The sequence below is a fragment of the Anolis carolinensis genome, chromosome 5 (assembly GCF_035594765.1).
Source record: "Anolis carolinensis isolate JA03-04 chromosome 5, rAnoCar3.1.pri, whole genome shotgun sequence".
Taxonomy (NCBI): Eukaryota; Metazoa; Chordata; class Lepidosauria; order Squamata; family Dactyloidae; genus Anolis; species Anolis carolinensis.
Window position 1 is genome coordinate 194,538,507 of NC_085845.1, and position 21,587 is coordinate 194,560,093.

At 40.0% G+C, this 21,587-nt stretch overlaps 2 protein-coding genes across 7 annotated transcripts in view; one reads left to right on the forward strand and one right to left on the reverse strand.

Annotated features, from left to right (window-relative positions):
- Window positions 1-694: 694 nt before the first annotated feature.
- Window positions 695-11,238, reverse strand: echdc3 (enoyl-CoA hydratase domain containing 3). The gene is made up of 5 exons (XM_003220782.4): window positions 11,000-11,238; window positions 7,682-7,803; window positions 5,500-5,597; window positions 4,825-5,025; window positions 695-2,745 (listed from the first exon to the last, which is right to left on the reverse strand). Exons 1-5 carry the CDS (start codon window positions 11,182-11,184, stop codon window positions 2,431-2,433), a joined length of 921 nt encoding a protein of 306 aa, XP_003220830.2. The 5' UTR covers window positions 11,185-11,238; the 3' UTR covers window positions 695-2,430.
- Window positions 11,239-17,150: 5,912 nt separating this feature from the next.
- usp6nl (USP6 N-terminal like) overlaps window positions 17,151-21,587 on the forward strand; it is a 170,847-nt gene continuing 166,410 nt past the window's right edge. The window contains exon 1 of one of the 6 annotated variants that reach the window (XM_008110321.3): window positions 17,151-17,549. The gene's annotated coding sequence lies outside the window, so the exon portion shown is untranslated. Of the gene's footprint in view, window positions 17,550-17,667; window positions 17,897-21,587 lie in introns of those variants that run through there. The other 5 variants (XM_008110318.3, XM_062983247.1, XM_062983246.1 and 2 more) reach the window with 5 other exon arrangements.

The following is a 21,587-nucleotide window of genomic DNA, read 5'->3' on the forward strand; positions in this document are numbered from 1 at the left end:
CAAAGCCCTTCCTTTGTCATTGCATTATTGATCAGCATCCATGCTGCAATGTGTCTTTCTGGGGATGCATTTTGAAGGGTATTTGGAAACTTCTTCCGTTTCAAAGAGCTGCAGTAGGATTGTTAGCTATGGGGTGCTATAGGGTATACACAACATCCCTGTTGCAATAGCTCCACTGGATGCCACTTCTTTTCTGGATACAATTCAGAGTGCTGGTTATAATCCATATAGACCTATACAGCTTGTGCCCAGGTTTGCTATTATCCAGTTCTGTGTTTTTGTTTCCATAGTACTGTGTTGTTTATATTTGCTGGTCTTGTTCTAACTGCTTTTAATTTCGTTGATGGTTAAAAAATATTTTTAACTCTTTTTGTTTGGTAAGCCACCTTGTGTCCCAGACTGGGAAAAGACAGGACATAAACATCAATATTGTCATCACCATTACCACCAGTACTTGCCCCAGACATTTTTATCACCAGCTTATATACACCCTACCTGCTTTATCTTCACTTCACTTCACTTCACTTTCTTAATTAGTCACTCTCCACCAGAGTGCTCCGAGAGACTTACAATTTAAAATATCATTCCACAGTATAAAAAAACATTCAACACAAAAACATTCAACCTAAAAAACATTCAACAGTGACTATTTGGCAAATTAGATCTGATATACTTAAATGCACAACCAAACAGCCAAGTCTTTATGTATTTATTTAGGCAGTTGTATGCCATTGTTAGCCAATAATCCTAGGGTAGATACAATTATTTATTTGTCCTACTAGTAGCCAACCTTCATTTAACTGTCTTGTGTCTATAGGGATGCAGACTTTTGTGTACATGAGTCTTTTAATTTCTTTTAAGATGCAGAGCTGAGGCATAGGCAGAATATATATGAAAAAATAAGAAATATAGGATGAGATCCTATCTTACACATAATTTTATGATGATGGAGGTACATGGCTGACGTGTTATACAACCATGCGAGTGAATCACAACTATGCACAACAGGGCACTGTGCAAGATGTTCTGTTGCATAATGGGCCCTCCATGCATTGAGACAATGCCTCCGTGCATTGAGACACATTGTGTGTAATTGGCACATTGCTGACTCTGCTTGCACAATGGCCCCAATGGCGTAGCTCCTGACCATATGACAATGGTGCAATTCCATTTCATCTGACTGTAATTGCCTTTACAATGATATAAACTCCCAACAGGATGTCGGTCAAACATGACACAGTGATGAATCAGATGCAAGTCAGAGATACAACTCAAGCAACATAGAGGAGACTATATCATGTGATTGAAACCCTAAGTAGCAATGCTAACTTTATAGATCAAGCCTCCACACTTGGCAATTCATGCCACAATTCTCAAAGCGAATTAACTAACGTAGGCAATGGTGGTTGATGATTCTTCACGTGAAGGCTAAAGGAGCTATCCAAGGTACTGAATTCAATCGGGCAATGGGTTTAAGCACCATGGAGAGCTCATTTAAACTCTGAACTCAAACCTAGAACAGATTCATAGAATCATGGTATACATGCCATATCAGCATGGGGATTCTTAATTATTTGGGAAAAACAAAAATGCACAGATAGCAGCAAGGAATAATGTTCATGCTGATGGCCACTCCCAGAGTAATAGCTGAAAGCTAGGAAACTGCAGACCACTTAACACCCCACACCCCAGATATATGGAACTTGGGCAAAGAGCCAGGGAAGTAAAATGGGCATATCAACTTAAAATTTCCTGAAGGCAAACCAAAAATATCTGATTCACCCTCACAATGTAACATGTAACATTTCATCTTAAAACATTAATTAAGGGCATATGCCTGCTTGAGCTTTAATCCAGGTTACGGGGGGAAACAGATAAAACCTTTTAAGAGATTTTTATATTTTTAGAAAATCACCAAACTATCAACAGATATCATTCACATTTTTAACTCTGAAAGAAAAGAAAGGCAAATATTTTAAAGGCACGAAATTGAGGCTCCTGTCTCTCAAATGCAGGCATGGGCAAACTTTGATTCTCCAGGTGTTTTGGACTTCAACTCCCACAATTCCTAACAGCCTAACAACCTAACAGTCCAAAACACCTTGAAGGTTGAAGTTTGCCCATGCCTGTTGTAATGGTTGTGAAGAAGAGGGAATTTCAGTCCTCGCTGCATGTCATACAAGTAGATAACAAACAATAGTTACTGGAAATACCCTCTTTTACCGAACCAGGAGACATTTCCGGTTTTCACCCTGCCAACGCCTTTACTTTGTGAAGGTAAAAGAGGAGCACTCTTTTGAAGCATAGGAAAGAAGAATTGCTGCAAAGAAAGAGCCTTCACAATTTTCAATCTGAGAAGCAATCAATTTCAGAGACCTCAAGACCATCATTTGGAATGGCTTATAAAGGCAAACGGTGGCAAGCTTCATTTCAGGAATGCGACCAGCTTGGCTTGCGTTTTGAGATGAAGGCCTCAATCCCTTCCTGGCCATCCGTCATGGCCAGATTGTCCACCATGACCTGCGAGGTCACCCTGTAGGCCGTGCCAATGTCCTGCTCAATCTGCTTGTAAAAAGTGGCTTTTCCCAGGGCCACGACGGCCCGGCTGCTCTCGCGTATCTTGTGGGCGATTCTCAGTGTCTCCTCCTCCAACCTGTCCTCAGGTACCACTCGGCTGATGAGTCCATGAAGAAGTGCCTCCTGGGCCGTCATGGGTTCCCCGGTAAACAGCATCTCCAAGGCAACCTGGGTGGCATTTTGCAATGAGGGAAAATTAATTATGCGAAGTGAATTTTATTCAGTGCATCCTCCCAGCCCACTTTATGAGCCAGGAGACAGATCAAGCAAAGGAAATCATAGAATCATAAAGTTGGAAGAGACCTCGTGGTCCATCCAGTCCAACCTCATTCTGCCAAGAAGCAGAAGAATCGCATTCAAAGCACCCCCGACATATGGCCATCCAGCCTCTGCTTAAAAGCCTCCAAGGAAGAAGCCTCCACCACACTCCTGGGCAGAGAGTTCCACTGCTGAACAGCTCTCACATTTAGAAAGTTCTTCCTGATGTTCAGGTGGAATATCCTTTCCTGCGGTTTAAAGCCATTGTTCTGCGTCCTAGTCTCCAGGGCAGCAGAAAACAAGCTTGCTCCCTCCTCCCAATGACATATTTATGACCCTCACATATTTATACATAGCCATCATGTCTCCTCTCAGGAAATGTCAACCTCCTTGCATGCTGTGTTCACTGGCCAATCAGCATGCAAGGAGGTTGACATTTCCATACAAGAGAGGCTGCAACAAGGACAACAACAGGGGTCCTGCTTCTGATTGTCCCGGTCTTGCTGGTGAGAGTAGTGGCATCGACATCACCACAAAAGTCCTTATGTAGATTATTCAGCCCTTGAGCTGTCCTGAATTCACCCTGTTAGTGCTATATTTACCACATGAAAACTGTATTGCTGTCCATACCCAAAGATCAAATCAATACTAGTTTTAGTGGATTATTTAGGAGTAAGTAGTTTACTCTTCCCCTTTGTTTAGGCTGGCCATACACTTCTCTTCTGTGGGACAGCTCTAGAGTTGCTGCCACTGTTATGGGATGCGACTATACCAACCGCTGTCAGCCCTTTGATCCACAATGACCATTTTGAGTGAGGAAGACATTGCAGCTGTAGGAGCAGGTGGGACAGGAGCCGGACAAGCCATAGGGTTGCAGATAGTGATCCTTCACTTTTTTGCCTCTGCATAGATCTCCCACACCTTGCCTTGAACAAGGATTGTGGTACATTAGAGTCTCACTTATCCAACATTCGCTTATCCAACATTCTGGATTATCGAACACATTTTTGTAGTCAATGTTTTCAATATACAGTATCATGATATTTTGGTGCTAAATTCCTAAATACAGTAATTACTACATAGCATTACTTCATATTGAACTACTTTTTCTGTCAAATTTGTTGTATAACATGTTTTGGTGCTTAATTTGTAAAATCATAATCTAATTTGATGTTTAATAGGCTTCTCCTTAATCTCTCCTTATTATCCAACATATTCGCTTATCCAACGTTCTGCCGGCCCGTTTATGTTGGATAAGTGAGACTGTACTGTATTAAAATTTTTTAAAAGAGAACACTAATGATACCCCAGAAAGTAGCACTGGGCATGCAAACAAAAAATGGTGATGCTTGCCAGACCAGCCTGTTCTGGATTAGGCGCACAAAGCAAAACATAGCAAAGCAAACTAGTTTTTCCTACAAACTGTAGGCAAAGATGTGAGTTTTGGTACATCACACTATAGCCTAAATAAGTATCTTCACTGCCAAAGGGGTCATATGTCATGAGTCAGGATCAAGATAGCTTTAAGGTGAGTACATCTTTTTTGTCCCATGTAGACATGTCCAAATGGACCTCCTTCACATAATTTGGGTGTTGGCTCTTAAGATGGATTTGGAGGGCATTTATGTAGTTTTACTGAATACAGAGCAGTTATGGATCTGTAACTTTAGGTTATGAATCTCTTACTGAAATACTTAATGCAAGGCAATAATAGACAATAAAAATGTTTGATGCTTTTGTTTTTTCAATAGCACAAAGCATTGATGTTAAAGGACAAAGATAAAGAATGGATGATGCCTGGCCCATCAACAGTCCATTTGAAAAAGATTTGGGGATCTTACTGGATAACAAGTTGAACGTGAGCCAAAACTGTGATGCAGCATCTAAAAAGCCAATGAGATTTTGGGCTGCATCAAAAGGAATATAATGTTTACATCGAGGGAAGACATGTTTTGGTTAGACCTCACCTGGAATACTTTGTGGGCTTACCTTTCTTGGAAGCGATCTCCCCACAGCAACTGCAGGAGTCGAGCAAAACAGCCCAACGTTCACTCCCGGGGTGGCAAACTTTGATTTCTCACTGGCCACAGCAATATCACAGCTGGCCACAAGTTGGCAACCAGCAGCAGTGGCAAGGCCATTCACCTTGGCAATCACTGGCACAGGAAGCTTTGGAAGGAGAGTCATGATCTATAAGGAAGTTTGAAAAAAAACAAGCAAGCATCATTCACCCTCTGGTAAAAAAACAAAAGCATAGCATCTTTCCCATATTTATAATAATAAATGACTATACTTTGATTTGTCTGGGAGGTCATCTGCCAGGAGTGCTTTGATTGTGTGCATAGCAAAATGGGGCTGGGCTGGATGACCCTTGAAGATTTCTTCCAACTATAATTCTGCAATGTCTATGGACAGGGCTTGCAAGATGGGAATCTGACGTGCTGAAGGTGTAGATGGAAGTAAGCTACCCCATTTCTCACATTTGCAAACATTTAGACCAACGTTATCCCTTTGATTCCAGTTTCCTAAAGACTCCCCCCCCCCCCCCCAGAAAACTAAAGGTTTAGACTGTGTCTGATAATTGCTTCATATTTTGGAATATAATCAAATGATTTGTAAAGAATAAGGCAACATCTTTCACATTGAGGTTTTGGGGTGACTCACCTCAGCACAGGTCTTAAAGACTTCCATGTGATGCTTCTCACCTGTCTTGTGACTCAGTTCCTTTAAGTCATGCCCAGAGGAAAAAACAGGCCCTTCACCTTTGATGATATTTGTGAAAGGAAACAAGGGAAAGTTATACAGCATTATACATTTCAATACTGAACACATAACTGGCAAGACTTTTTTATAATATATTTATTATTATTATTTTTAACACACATACAATATTGCAGTCTAGCAATAGGTCATAATTTTAAATCGTGCTTTTATTTCATCCATCCTTCCCTAAGTCACAGACATTTAGAAACTACTTTCCTGTCAAACCTTTTACGAATAATTCATCCTCTACTCCAGTGGTTCTGAGTGCCTCTGGGGAGAGAGGGCAGTCTAGAAATAAATTATTATAATTATATTATTTTTATATTTTCTTCACCATGGACCCCTTTTTAATATATTTTGTGGCCATGGACCCCCAAGACGTAACTCAAAGTTTAAGGCACTAGACTGTATCAAATAATTATTTAAATTTTCTGATAAAAGACTTTCAAATTTAGCGAGAAGGTGATAGAAGTTAATATGTCAATGCACACACTCCTGTTATAATATTTTATTATAATGCTATGCAACAAAATTTGAAAAAAAATTGTGTTCCTGGTTTGAAAGTGTTATTTCCTGTTTAATTGTACGGAACTTACTTTGCAAGTACAGTAGAGTCTCACTTATCCAAGCTAAACGGGCTGGCAGAAGCTTGGATAAGCAAATATCTTGGATAATAAGGAGGGATTAAGGAAAAGCCTATTAAACATCAAATTAGGGTATGATTTTACAAATTAAGCACCAAAACATCATGTTATACAACAAATTTGACAGAAAAAGTAGCTCAATATGAAGTAATGCTACATAGTAATTACTGTATTTACGAATTTAGCACCAAAATATCACAATGTATTGAAAACACTGACTACAAAAATGGCTTGGATAATCCAGAACATTGGATAAGTGAGGCTTGGATGAGTGAGACTCTACTGTAGTTGTTATACTCCAGAAACTTCATTTTTGTGCCTGCCACGAACTAGGTTGAATTGGTTGAGACTCTATCAAATGTTCATTGAAAAACTATAGCAAAATGTGCTGTAGGATGTCCCCCCCAAAAAAAGTTTTTGCAGTTTAATAAACCTTTTGCATGTTTTTGTGATAGAACCAATTAGGAAATGACATTTATAACCCAGGAACAAAAATTGTGTTACACAGGGTAATAGTTAATAATTTAATTCTTCACTGAGCCCAGTGATGACATTGTAGACCCCCAGGGATCTCTGGACCCCAAGATAAGAACCACTGTTTTACACAATTTTCTAGTTTTATAATAGTCATAGCTTCCCCATGTCATTTATCCCAATTCCCACCTGATCTAAAGGTGGTCTATATCTGATATAGTTCTGGCTCACACAGCTGATAAATGGCTTCCATCTCAAACAAATTTTCTTATTTCTCCTCTCTCTAATCTTAACTTTATACTATGTTAGTTTGCACTAATAAATACTCTAATTTTGTGCATATTTTGATTTATCTCCATGCTTGAAGCACACACCAGACACAGTATAAATTGGGTTGCTGTGAGTTTTCCGGGCTGTATGGCCATGGTCCAGAAGCGTTCTCTTCTAATGGGCAAAACATCAGGAGAGTGCTTCTGGAACATGGCCATACAGCCTGGAAAACTCACAGCAACCCAGTGATTCCGCCATGAAAGCCTTCGACAACACACAATATAAGTTATTTCTTTGACAGATTCTCATTTATCATTTTATATATAGAAATAAGCAGTAGAACTCCTCTAAAGTGGAGTGTTATTATAAAGTGTTATTTGGCTTATCAAAATTAAGACCTCTTTCCAAAGTTCCCACAGTGTGTAAGTTCAATAAATAAACAAACAAATAAAAGACTTGAGCAGCCAGACATAAACAACATGAACTTGAACTCTTAATAAAACAAGAAACAGACCAAACTGGAAAGGGGGAGGAATAGAATCGTATATCAAGAATGTTTACACTTGTGATCTGTGACTTAAATCCTGGAAGCCAGGTTGAGAATATCTGGGCACAAATTAAAAGTAAAAGAAACAACCAGGACATCATTGTGTAACAGACTACAAACAGAGGTCAAGATGGCACGAACCAAGTACCTGCAATGATGATGACTCGCAGATCCGTATTTTCAATATCATGCAGAATGTCCTCACGGAGAGACCTCAGCATGGACAGCGAGAGAGCATTTCTTTTCTGGGGATGATTTAAGACAATGTTCCTGGAGAGATTGATGGGAACAGGAGAGTTTGTATTCATACACTTCCAGTACAAAGGTGAGAGGAAGAGTCTTAAAATAATGTATTGATGGTGCCAGGTGGCAGTCACTCTTCCTGCAACGTTTAGGAGATATTTTACTGCATTATAAGGCATACCAAAGGTGCATCTATACCAGGCATGGGCAAATCTTGACCCTCCAGGTGTTTTGGACTTCAACTCCTATAATTCCTAACAGTCTACCGGCTGTTAGGAATTGTGGGAGTTGAAGTCCAAAACACCTGGAGGGCCAAAATTTGCCTCTGCCTGACCTATACTATAGAGTGAATGCAGTTTGGACACCACTTTAATTGACATGGCTGAATGCTATAGAACAGGGGTCCCCAAACTAAGGCCCGGGGGCCAGATGCGGCCCTCCAAGGTCATTAACCTGGCCCCCGCCCTCAGTTTTAGACATAGACTTGCCCAAAGTCTGAAATGACTTGAAGGCACACAACAACAACAATCCTACTTGACTATCTCATTGGTCAAAAGCAGGCCCACACCCCATTGAAATCCTGATAGGTTTATGTTGGTTAAAATTGTTTTTATTTTCAAATATTGTAATTGTTCATTTACTAATATTGTGCGATGGTAATAATATAATATATTGTGTATACATATAATGTGGCGCAGGCGGGAGAGCAAGCCAGCTGCAATTAACTGCAATGAATAATTCTGACCAGGAGGTCATGAGTTCGAGGCCCGCTCGGAGCCTATGTTTGTTTGTCTTTGTTCTATGTTAAAAGGCATTGAATGTTTGCCTATATGTGTAATGTGATCCACCCTGAGTCCCCTTCGGGGTGAGAAGGGCGGAATATAAATGCTGTAAATAAATAAATAAATAAATAAATAATATTATAATGTAATACAATATAATAATAATACAATATAATAATATTAATTATATATTATTACTAAAAATATTACAGTATAGTGGTATAGTACAATACAGTAATATATAATGCTAATATTGTACTATGCTGATAATATAATATATTGTATGTACATACAACTTGTAAGCCGCTCTGAGAGAGGGTGGGGTATAAATGTAGTAAATAAATAAATAAGTAATTGTTGTTGGGGGGGGGTTTGCACTACAAATAAGATGTGCAGTGTGCATAGGAATTTGTTCATTTTTTAAAAAATGATAATTCGGCCCCGCAATAGTCTGAGGGACCATGAACCGGCCCTCCACTTTAAAAGTTTGAGGACCCCTGCTATAGAAGCATGGGAGTTGTAGTTTTACAAGGTCTTGAGCCTTCTCTGCCAAGGAGTGCAGGTGCCTCACCAAAACTACAATTCCTAGGACTCCATAACATTGAGCCATGGCAGCTAAAGAGATTTCAAACTGCATTACTTCTAACCTGTAGATCCAACAACTAGAAATTCATCTATAGGAAACAATGAGGTTATTTCAAGACAGCTTTGGTTGTATCAATGTGCTTTTGTTGTTGTTGTTGATGTTGTTGTTATAGTTATTATTTCAGGACAGCTGCATTGGGGCAGGGTCCTTTTGGATTTTAGGATATATATATAGGAACTATAGCCAAAAAGTATGCAGTGCCCAGCAAGTAAAATAATAATTGGGAAACACTAATGTTCCCATGTAACAGGACAAAGGGCAATGGGGCACAAGCGAAATCTGGTCCCAAGGTTATCTTATGACTGCCAGTATTTAATTGCTTTCAAACTTTTATATTGCACCTTTTAGACTTGCCTAGTGTGAAGTGTTAGCTGCCTTGAGTCCCACCGGGAAGAAAGACAGGGTATAAATAAAGATAATAATAAAAATAATGATAGTAATAATAATAACAACAACAACAACAACAACATTGACAAAATTACGATCTGCCAACTGCAAAAGGCCACCCTACTGGGATCTGGACGCATCGTCCGAAAATACATCACACAGTCCTAGACACTTGGGAAGTGTTCGACTTGTGATTTTGTGATACGAAATTCAGCATATCTATCTTGTTTGCTGTGTCATACAATGTTGTTGTGTCAATAATAATAATAATAATAATAATAATAATAATAATAATGTCCACTCCAGTCGAAGTCCACCACAATTACCTCCCTTTCCCCCAAATTCAGCCCTATCATGTGTTATGATAATAATAATTTTGCGTTATGTAGGAAGAACTTCCCTAGAAATGCCTTCAATGCTATGGACACATGGTTGTCCTGTGGTCAGGGGATTCTGGGAACTGTAGTAAAAAAAGGAATTTTCTCAGGCTCTCCTAATAAAATAGAATAAAACAAAGAAGGCCAGATAGGTGGCTGTGGGGTTTCTGGGAGTTGTAGTCTCTAAAAAGGAAGTTTTCCCAGTGATAAGAGGCCATAAAGTGGGCCATGCTGGGGATAATGGGAGTTGCAGTCCTTACGTAGGTTCTGCAAAATCAAGCACATTTTGGGTTCTGTAATCCACAAAAAGCAGCCTTCCTGGACTGCTAAAGAAATTCTATGATTTGGAGAGAAACCACCCTACTGGGGAATGGGGATACTGGGAGTGGCAATACTTAAGTAGGATCTTGCCTTAAGTTCTGCAAACCAAGCTCATTCTAGTTGGTCTATAACCCACAAAAAGCAGCCCTCCCAGGCTTTGCTAATGAAATCCTTTGACTTGGAGATAAACCACCATACTGGGGAATGGGGATACTGGGAGTTGCAGTCCTTAAGTAGGATCTTGCCTTAGGTTCTGCAAACCAAGCACATTCTGGTGGTCTGTACCCCACAAAAAGAAGCCTTCCTAGGCTTTGCTAATGAAATCCTGTGACTTGGAGAGAAACCACCCTGCTGGGGAATGGGGATACTGGGAGTTGCAGTCCTTACGTAGGATCTTGCCTTAAGTTCTGCAAACCAAGCACATTCTGGTGGTCTGTACCCCACAAAAAGAAGCCTTCCTAGGCTTTGCTAATGAAATCCTTTGACTTGGAGATAAACCACCATACTGGGGAATGGGGATACTGGGAGTTGCAGTCCTAAACTGGGTCTTTTCCTAAGCCCTGCAATCCAGGCACAGTGAATGCTCGCCAGACCTAGCAACATGAGAAAGAAGGTGGAACTGAATTTCATAAACGTGGGCAATGGGAGCAAAGTTTGGCCCCTTTGCATGCACACACACCTCTGCCTTGCAGCCCCCTCCCAAAACCCACCTGATGCCCTCTTTTTGCCACATGCGGGTGAGTTTCTGCCCTCCTTCAGTGGCAGACGCTGGATGTTGTGCCTCTCCGGGGACATCAGGGCCTCGGCTACCGTTTCCTGAAGCTCCCCGGCGGATCCAGAGAAATGGGGGCGACCCTTTGGCCCTCCAAAGTTTCCCCCAAAAAGGAGCAGCCATTGCAGGAAATGCAAGGAAATCCAAGGCGCTGCTCTCTGCCGCCACCTAGCGTTGGATAACGGCTGCGACGCTCAAGGCAAAGCCAAACAGTCCCAAGTTACAAAAGATCAGGCAGAGAGAGGCTTGGGGACTCAACAATTGGCTGTTTGGCTGAATTTTTCATATATATATGAAACCAGGTTTCTGTATATACTGAACCATCAGAAAAACAGAAGGGTCACTTTTTCAGCCACTCATTGAGGGTTTCAGGAATCTGATAAAAATGTGCATGTATTTATATTTATATTTTTAACAGATATTTTATGCTGGCTTTAGGATATTATGGATTGTGACGGCGCGAGTGGCGCCATTTATTTATTTATTTATTTCCATCATTTATATGCCGCACTTCTCACCCGAAGGGACTCAGGGCCATCTATATGTCGAACTGTAAGTTGCAAGATTTGAATTGTTGTATCATGCCTGATTTTGGCTTTACCCTGTAAATGTAGTTGAATTGATTGGTTATTTATAGCTGTCAATCAATGTTGTTTGCACCAGTTATATTGCTCCCTCAGCTCAATTGTTTGACTCCACCCTTTCCTGGAATAGGACAGTGTTTCCTTTTTTTATTCCACCATCAAGCTTTCTATCAGATGGACATGAGAGAGAGACTTGGCTCTAAAAGCCCTTGATTAAGTTACCTCTCAGCACCAATTCTGAGGTTCTTACCCTTGAGACTTATGCTTCATGTTCAGGGCCAACCTGGACAATGTTGAGAAGTCTCAAGCGCCTTCAAATCAGTTCTTTGGCATCAGAGGAAGACTGTGTCTTCAAACATAGGCCATTTGGACTGAGGCTGAGGATTGCTCCAGCATTCACAGCCATTGAGAAAGAGGGACCTGGAAAAGCTTTTCAGCTGCAGAGCTCCTTGGACTTAAGACAACCAAAGACTGTAATGTATATTTTCCTTTACCCCTTTGAAACTTCCAGCTTATTGGGATAACCTTTTGTGAACAATAAAACCAGTTTTGAGTTATCTACAGTATTTTGGTCCTTGGGAGTTCCAGTTTCCCTAAAGGAGGGCAAGAAGCAATCCCCTGGGGAAAGATGTCACATCCATGCCTCTTTCGCTAAGAGTTATAGCCCCAGGCGCGACGGCACATGGATGCTCCTATTAGGAAAAGCATACCTGTATAACGGGACCTTTTATAATATCGAGGGGATGGGTTGGAAATTTCTGGCGAGGCTGCAACTCCCATCAGCTCCAGATGTGGTTGATTGGAATTCCCACCATCCCAGTTATATCACTTCCACACACAAAACTAGTTTCACGCACAAAATTATTACAAATATTGTGTATTCATTGATGGTTTAAGATATTATAGATGCTCCTATTAGGAAAAGCATACCTGTATAACGGGACTTTTAATAATATAGAGGGGATGGGTTGGAAGTTCCTGGCGAGGCTGCAACTCCCATCAGCTCCATTTGTAGTTGACTGGAATTCCCACCATCCCCAGTTATATTACTTCTAGCTATTCTAATCCCATCCATTACATATAATTGTTGCAATATGTTTTTCTTAAGTGTTCATCCAAAATTTCTCTTGGGTTGTTTGGTGGTTTGAATTTGCCATTACTTTTCCATCTATATATATAAAAATGTAATGTGCATTTTGCCCATGGAGTAAACAACAAAACCACTGAATCAAATCACATCAAATTTGGCTACAAAAGACATAGTCATCTATGTCTTTCAATAAAAAAACCCTAGAAAAATACATCCAAATTACAGAGGAAGAGCCGCTCTCCCCCTGGCTGCCAGTCAGAAGGGCAGGCCATGCCCCCTCTAGGCCCTGCCCACTTCATGTCCTAGCAACCCTCTCAGCCATAATGGCTGAGGGTTCACTTAGACCTCTTCCACACTGATAGTGTATATTCACAAGCTTTAAGAAATAACATATACTATCACCAATTCCTCAATACTTTATTTCCCATACCACCACACTTTGACACAGCAACGTGTGGCTAGGCACAGCTAGTATAAAGATAAATAAAAACGTCTGTGTATTTTCTAACAGATCTTCTTTTATTTCTCCTTTTGAGGATCTTAATTTAAAGGCCAACTTTTCCGATAGAGCTCTAGACAATACCCCATTTAAGCAATTCTCCAGCTTTTTCCAGGTTCTGACTCTTTCAAGTCTGGGAGCATATAAGGGGAGTAATTTTTATTTACCGGATCCATATTCCTACTTTTGAAGACAGAAATTGTTAGCAGAGTTCCCTTGAAATGTATTGTTTCCCCCAATGCAGCGGAATGACTTGAGTGCCCCAACTTAAGAGTGTTTTGAGTTAAGAGCTGTCACTCGGCCCAGGATTCTCTTTGACACACGAGCAGTGTTTTGAGTTGTTTCAATTCCTGGCATGTTCTGCTTCATGAAAAGAGAGAGGGAGGCTGGAATGAGTACAGTATGTAGAAAATGATGCTTCTGCCTCTTCACTTTGTGCTTCCTTGTCACAACATTGTGCTCCTACCATTTTTTTCTTTCTTTTTTATTGTTCCATGTGAATGTGCATTTATGCATTATTTGTTAGTAAGTAAGTAAGCAAACTTTTATTACAGTCAATGACCAGCTCATATCAAGGGTACCCAGCCCCATACATCCATATGTGACCCGAGAGGTTATATACTTCAAACTTCCATAATAATAAAAAACCATTATAAAATTGAATCATTGACAAAATATAAAATCTAGGCTAAAGACCACATACAAGTACAGTAGAGTCTCACTTATCCAAGCTAAACGTGCTGGCAGAACCTTGTATAAGCAAATCTTGGATAATAAGGAGGGATTAAGGAAAAGCCTATTAAACATCAAATTAAATTATGATTTTACAAATTAAGCACAAAACATCCTGTTATACAACAAATTTGACAGAAAAAGTAGTTCAATACGCAGTAATGTTATGTTGTAATTACTGTATTTGTGAATTTAGCACCAAAATATCACTATATATTGAAAACATTGACTACAAAAATGCATTGGATAATCCAGAACGTTGGATAAGCGAGTCTTGGATAAGTGAGACTCTACTGTACTATCAAAACCCAACTCAGCCCATGGGATCAATAACATTATTTGTTATTTATAATGTAAATTTTCTTATTTAAAAACATGTAATAAAAAAATTGAGGTGGGGGGCCAGAATGGATTAACAGCATTTCAATGTGAAAATAGACTTTGAGATAAGAGTGGTTCGAGTTAAAAGTTCATTCATGGAACGATTTAAACACTTAAGGTATCACTGTATTTGTTTTATCCATGATAGAACTTCATAGGGATCTAATCCTCTATATTTTCCTAACCCTATGCTGGGAGTTCCAGTCCAAACATGGGAACTTTTCCAAGTCGGCATTTGTGTAGGGATTCAAGATTTAACACCCCTGATCCACACCTCTATTTTTATTAGTCACAATTTTTCGAATCAGCTTCAAATTCATGCTGTCAGCTAGCTATATCTATAGATATAGGCATACTCATTTCTGTGACATTTGTGTCCTTTCTCCATTTATCCTTTCCCAATTATCTTTTTTCTGCTCCCATGCTGTCCTTTTTCCAGATTAACTCCTCTTTTTCCTCCTTTGAGATCTCTGCTCCCTATCTTCTTATTTCCGCATTCTTTTCAATGCCTCATTAAGGTTCAGTTCTACACTGTAAGCGAAATCTAAATCCAAGGGAAGGTAAAGCAGAGTCAGGAAAAAATACAAAAGGAAGGTGTGTGAGTCCATGCTGGGACTGGTAAAAGGTGCTGCCTATAGAATCCCTGAAGAAAGAAGAAGCAGAGGGAAAGCTCAATCCTTGCCTGTGTTCATTTGAGAAAAGATCTGTATTTGACCAAAAAGCATGAAAACATATTAAAGCTTGAGATGCTTGTTTGTTCTTAAGGTGATAAGCACACGTCTGCGTTTTAACTGGAAATGCACAGATATAGGATGAGTGAGAACAGTCCATGTGAAAGGCAGTTGGAAGTCTTCGTAGACCACAAGTTGAAGATGAATCAGTAGTGTGATGTGGCAGCAAAAAAGGCCAATGCGATTCTTGGCTGCATCAAGAAGAGCCAAGTGTCCAGGTCAAGGGAAGTCATAGTCCCACTCGATTTCGCTTTGGTTGGACCTCACCTGGAATAACAACCGTGTCCAGTTCTGGCCAAAGACGTACAAGAAAGATATGGGTAAGATGGAGGTTTTTAAGCAGAGGCTGGATGTTCATCTGCCTGGGGTGGGTGGGTTGTGTATTTCTGCCTGTCAGAAGGAAATTGGACTGGATGGCCTTTGGGAGTCTCTTTATAGACTGTAACAAAACAGAGAAATCTGAGCTTTGTGGATTTAGGAACCAGTGAGAAGTGAATCTGTGTAACAGAAAGAAGACTCTCGGCCAGAGGGCAAACAAAACCTTTGGCCTATTTTATTAGGCTGAGTCTCAGTGGGATCAGTACAGGGTTCACATCTGATTGTATTTGTGGCATCGTTATTATATTTATTTATTTATATCCCACATTATTTTTCCATACAGAAACTCAAAGCGGCTCACCATCAAAATAAACAATCAGGGCCAGCTAACACCCCCATCAAAGGATTCCCTCAGGCAGGAAGCAGCCAGGCGTTTGAAGCTGCAAGGCTATTCAGTGCTAATCAAGTTGGCCAATTGCAACATTCACACTTGCCACAAACAGACAAGAGTTCTTTCTCCCACCCTGGACCTTCCACAGATATATAAACCGCACCTGCCAGTTTCCAACAGACCTCACAACCTCCGAGGATGTAGGCAAAATGTCAGGAGAGAATGCTTCTGGAATATGGCCGTACAGCCCGGAAAACTCACAGCAACCCAAGAAATATTACAACTTAAAATATACAATAATAACACCATGTATCATTATACATTAGCAGTAGCAATTATATTTAATATATTATTATATATTACAATATTTTATTAACTCTATTACAATATTCTTACTATAATTTATTATATTGTGTTATTATTATATTGTATTACATTACAGTATATCAATATTATATGCATATAAAATATTATATTAGCATAGCACCATATTAGTATTATATATTACATATGTACTATACCACGATACTACAATATTATTAGTAATATTACATATAAAAGTAAAGGTAAAGGTTTCCCCTGACGTTAAGTCCAGTCATGTCGGACTCTGGGGGTTGGTGCTCATCTCCATTTCTAAGCCGAAGAGCCGGCGTTGTCCGTAGACACCTCTAAGGTCATGTGGCTGGCATGACTGCATGGAGTGCCGTTACCTTCCCGCCAGAGCGGTACCTATTGATCTACTCACATTGGCATGTTTTCGAACTGCTAGGTTGGCAGGAGCTGGAGTTAACAGCGGACGCTCAAGCCGCCCCCGGGATTTGAACCTCGGACCTTTCGGTCTGCAAGTTATATTACATATAACACATAATAATATATTACATTACATATAACACATACAATTATATTATCACACTTATCTTATATTTACACTGCAGACTTGATTCAGTTCGATATCAGTTTAACTGCCATGCTACCGAATCCTGGGATTTCTAGTTGGGTGAGGCACCCAACACATTCTTTGACAGAGAAGGCCCTCGAGGCCTTGCAAAATTAACCCCAACTCATGGGAGTTGTAGTCCTTAGCCTTGTCTGCCAAATAAACTGGTTCTTCATGAAACTATAAATCCCATGATTCCCTAGCATCAAGCCATGGCCGTTAAAGTTAAAAACAATACACCGAAGTAGGGATCACACTGAAACCTTCAGCACAAGGTTAAAAAATATGACTTAATATTGAAGCGCTGCCTCAGCACAAACTAAAATCAGCTAAAGCGGAAGTAGCTCCTTGTTCTAGCCACGTGGGCGGAGCCTCGCCTCGCTCTAGACCCAAGATGGCGGCACTTCTGAGAAAGCCCTATACAAATGCCTCATGAAGGGTTTCAAAAGCCGCGACTTTTGAAACTCGTATGTCCCCTTGCGGAGCCCGTAGCCTCGTTTTGGGCGCAACATGGCGCCCGCCTTGGGAGCGCCCTATCCCAGTGCCGTACGGGAGAAGAGCCGGCTGCGGCTCCTCCTCCTCGCCCTGTGTCCCGAGCGCGGCGGGCGGGGGTGGCGTTGCCATGGCAGCAGGGAGCAGTAGGTGTCACACCGGGCCACTTCCTGGTTGGAGGCCAATGTCCCGGGCAGTGAAGCCAGGGAAAGCGCCGCGGGCGGAAGGAGGAGGAGGAGGCGAGGTAAAGTCCATTGCAGAGAGCCGGGAGGGGGGAGCCGGGCCCTCGCTCTGGACGCTACAATTCTCAGAAATAGGGGCGTGTATATATAGGTAGGGAACGCGACTTGCTCAGACTTCCCTATAGGGCGGCCGAGCGTTGGGCGACTCCACTCTTTCCAAATGGGAGAATGGGACGTACCATTTACTGAAACGGGGGTGGGTGGGTTACGGGACCGGTCCATTTCATTCCTAAGTGGGGGAGAAGAGGAAGTGAAACTGTACTAAGCAAAAAGGTGTTCTCCTCTGCTTGTGAGGGAAACGTGTGAGTTTCCACATGGGATTAGGGTGGCTCAGGTTGGACACTCCCACTTCTTCTTCTGCCCTTGGTTTGTGTTTTGTGGGTTTGTGAGGCGAGGAGGAGGCAAAAGGGAGCCATCAAGGCCTCAAGGGCTCTATAGGTAGGTTTGGCTCCATAGCCTCTGGTTGTTCAAGGGTCAAGGCCTTCATTGGTCAAAAGAGGAGGTAAAGTTTTAATATGGGACCTTGAATAGAAGGGAAAAAGTCTGGCGTGAATAAAGGAATATATATATATATCTTTAGTATTATAATATATAATACATAATTATATGTATTATATATAATTATATATGATATATATAATATATATATTACTTTAGTATTCTATATGAAACATAATTATGTGTAATATATATATATATATATAAATATTATATATCCTACCTTCTGTTAGCCTTGTCTATATGTCTATATATAATATATATTACTTTAATATTCTATATAATACATAATTATATGTACATATATATACAGTAGAGTCTCACTTATCCAAGCCTCGCTTATCCAAGTTTCTCGATTATCCAAGCCATTTTGGTAGTCAATGTTTTCAATATATCGTGATATTTTGGTGCTAAATTTGTAAATACAGTAATTGCAAGATAACATTACTGCGTATTGAACTGCTTTTTCTGTCAAATTTGTTGTAAAACCTGATGTTTTGGTGCTTAATTTGTAAAATCATAACCTAATTTGATGTTTAATAGGCTTTTCCTTAATCCCTCCTTATTATCCAAGATATATGCTTATCCAAGCTTCTGCCAGCCCGTTTAGCTTGGATAAGTGAGACTCTACTGTGTGTGTGTGTGTGTGTGTGTGTGTGTATATATGTAATATTATATATCCTGTCTTCTGTTAGCCTTGTCTATATGTCTGTTTGCTTAGAAGGAAGTTGTTCAAAAGTGTATATAAATATGTATATATTATATATATTATATAATATTGTATATGATATATATAATGTATATATCTCCCATCTTCGGTTAGCCTTGTCTTTTTGTCTGTTTGCTTAGAAGGAAGTTGTTAAAAGGTGTTTCGTTCACATCCAGGTAGATATGAAAATGCATGAAGTTATTTGAAGAAACACCCACATTGAGGGGAATACAAAGGAAAAGTTTGAAAATGGGACCTTGAATACAAGTGGGAGAAAGTCTGGTGTGAATGAAGGAAAAATGATATATATATGGCGTGTGTGTTTATATATATGTGTATATATATGTGTGTGTGTATATCCCATCTTCTGTCAACCTTGTCTTTATGTCTGTTTGCTTAGAAGGAAGTGTCATTGCTTTTATAAAGTCTTAAAAACATACACTTCTAAAGTATTTTAAAATTCGTGTGTGTATGTGTATGTTTTTGGTATTTCTCCCGTTATCATTATTACATTTGATTTTCAATATAAATGTATTACTTAGCCTTCAAGGAATCACTGTATCTACTATTAAGTATTAAAAGATGTATACATTATTTTGGGGATACCTTGTATATTTTGTTCACATTCAGTTAGATATGAAAAGGCATGCACCACATGAAGCGTGGAAAAGTGTGTTGTGGATTATGATTGACTATGGCTGTTATACACTGCCATATAATCCAGATGATCTGCATTGAACTGGATTATATGGCTGTATAGATTCATATAATCCAGTTCAAAGCAGATAATATGGATTATCTACTTTGCTAATTTGGATTATATGACAGTGTAGAAGCGGGCCTAAGACTGGATCTACCCTGACATTTAAACCAATCTAAAGCAGATCATCTAAATCCAGAGACTGGATTATATGGCAGTGTTGATGGGGCCTGATAACGAAGAATGAGTGAAAATGTAAGACTCTTGAGTTGGGTGTAGGAACTCAACTCACCTTGCTCCATGAGTGTATTCTTGACTACTATAACAAAAAAGCTCTGATGTAGGAATTGAAAAGTTCCACTTTATATTCTACTGCAGTTGGGACATAAACGTTTGAGATTTTGGGAGACTACAATGGGACCTTGAACAGAAGTGGTGGTGGAGAGTCTGGAATGGATGGAGGGAAAAGGGTTTGTTTTGCGGGGACTGGATGGGAGGAGTGAGGCTAGAAGATATTTGCAGGGTCTGACATTTGAGGAAACACTCAAATTGGTGGGTGGTTTCGTGGGTAAAAGGGGAAAGTGACTTTTGCAATGGGACACCGTCCTTCCCCCGTTGCCGGACCTTTGGAGGGATTCTTTTGAAAGGGGGGGAGAATGAAAGGATTTGAGTGTTTTGGGGATGACGCTAGAAGACATTTGAAGTGCCTCAGATTTTGGGGAATCCACACATTAGTGGGCGGGTGATCGCTAGAAGGGTAGAGGAAAGTTTTGCAATGGAATTTTGAACAAGTGAGGGAATGTCAGCATTGAATGTAGGAAAAAAGGGAAAAAAGGCTAGCATACATAGGAAGCTAGGTATAAAAAGATGCGACATCACATGGAGTGCGGAGGGAAAGTGTTTTGGATGATGTTTCACTGATATATGCAAGAAATTGTGCAAATGTTGAATCCACCCTTTGCCTTGAGTTATGTATACAAATTGTTTCAAAGGTATGTGTTTCCTACTCTGCTACCATTACAAAAAACCTGTTGTGGGAATGAAGAAGTTCTACTAAACTTTTTGCGCTACTTCAGTTGGAACATAAACATGAAACTTATGTTTCCTGATGAGAAACTCTTGAGAAGGAAAGAGGCTGCTAATAATGAGTTCATGCCTCATGTTACAGTTCTGGGTTTCTTGTGTAGGGCAGAAGGAAATACTCAGGGCATTAAAAAAACCCTCTGGAATACAGCAGTTATATTCTTCGAATGTATTGGTGATGCAGTCTGGCAAACCTAGGGAGTATTCTAAGGGTACGGTACACTTCATGATTTGTACAAAAGTCATTCCGATGATGCTTGGTTTCCTCACTCCTTGCACAGTCACTTGTGGAAGAACTGGTTGTTAAACTGAATAGTTGTTTCCCTGGAAGAGCTGAAATGACTATTTACGATTCACTGAATAACTGATCTGAAAGTTGCTCTGTATCATTTTCCAAGTCTCATAAGTTCTTTGTTAAAAGTTTGCATCCGTCCCTGAAATTCTAGACTCTCAGGCCAGCTGGATTGTCTTTTATATTGTGCCGAAGCAGGATGGAAAGTGTCGTCTTTAAAGTTTAACAAAGACCTCTTTTAGCTTGGTCCTGCAATTATTCACATGTTGCTGAGTTCGACATCATTGCTCCTGAACACAGTTGTAATCTTATGCATATTTCCTTGAGAGTGGCTCAACTCAATTGAGCCTAGTTTCGTTTGTTTCTGAGTGAATATGTATAGGATCAGGATATAAGAATGTATAGTACTGCAGTTTTTAGAGCAGGCTTTCCTTCTTTGAATAGTTCTTTAAGTGGTAGTTGTGAAACCTAATACATTATCATTTTCTTGTTTCCTTCAAAGCAGTGAGTACTGGAAGTAGCTTGCTGAGTGATACTTGTGTGTAAATATGCTGAAACTGTGAATGAGGAAGAGGGAGTGTCGCTGCAAATATTTGATCTGTGCTTCTACTATTTCTTTTTCTCATTTGTCAGCATATCAGGAAAGGTTGTTAAATGGTAGGAAGTTATTTGCTTTTGTTGTAAGCTGGGGCATTTCTTGGTTGCTAAGCTGGAAAAAACAGATCCAATAGCCCAAATTCTTTTGGTATATTTTGGAATATTTCCCTGCTGGCTGTTTAACTCTTTACTTCAGAGTTGAACTGTAGGCAACAGAACACTTCCTGATTTAGAAAATTATCTCCAAATC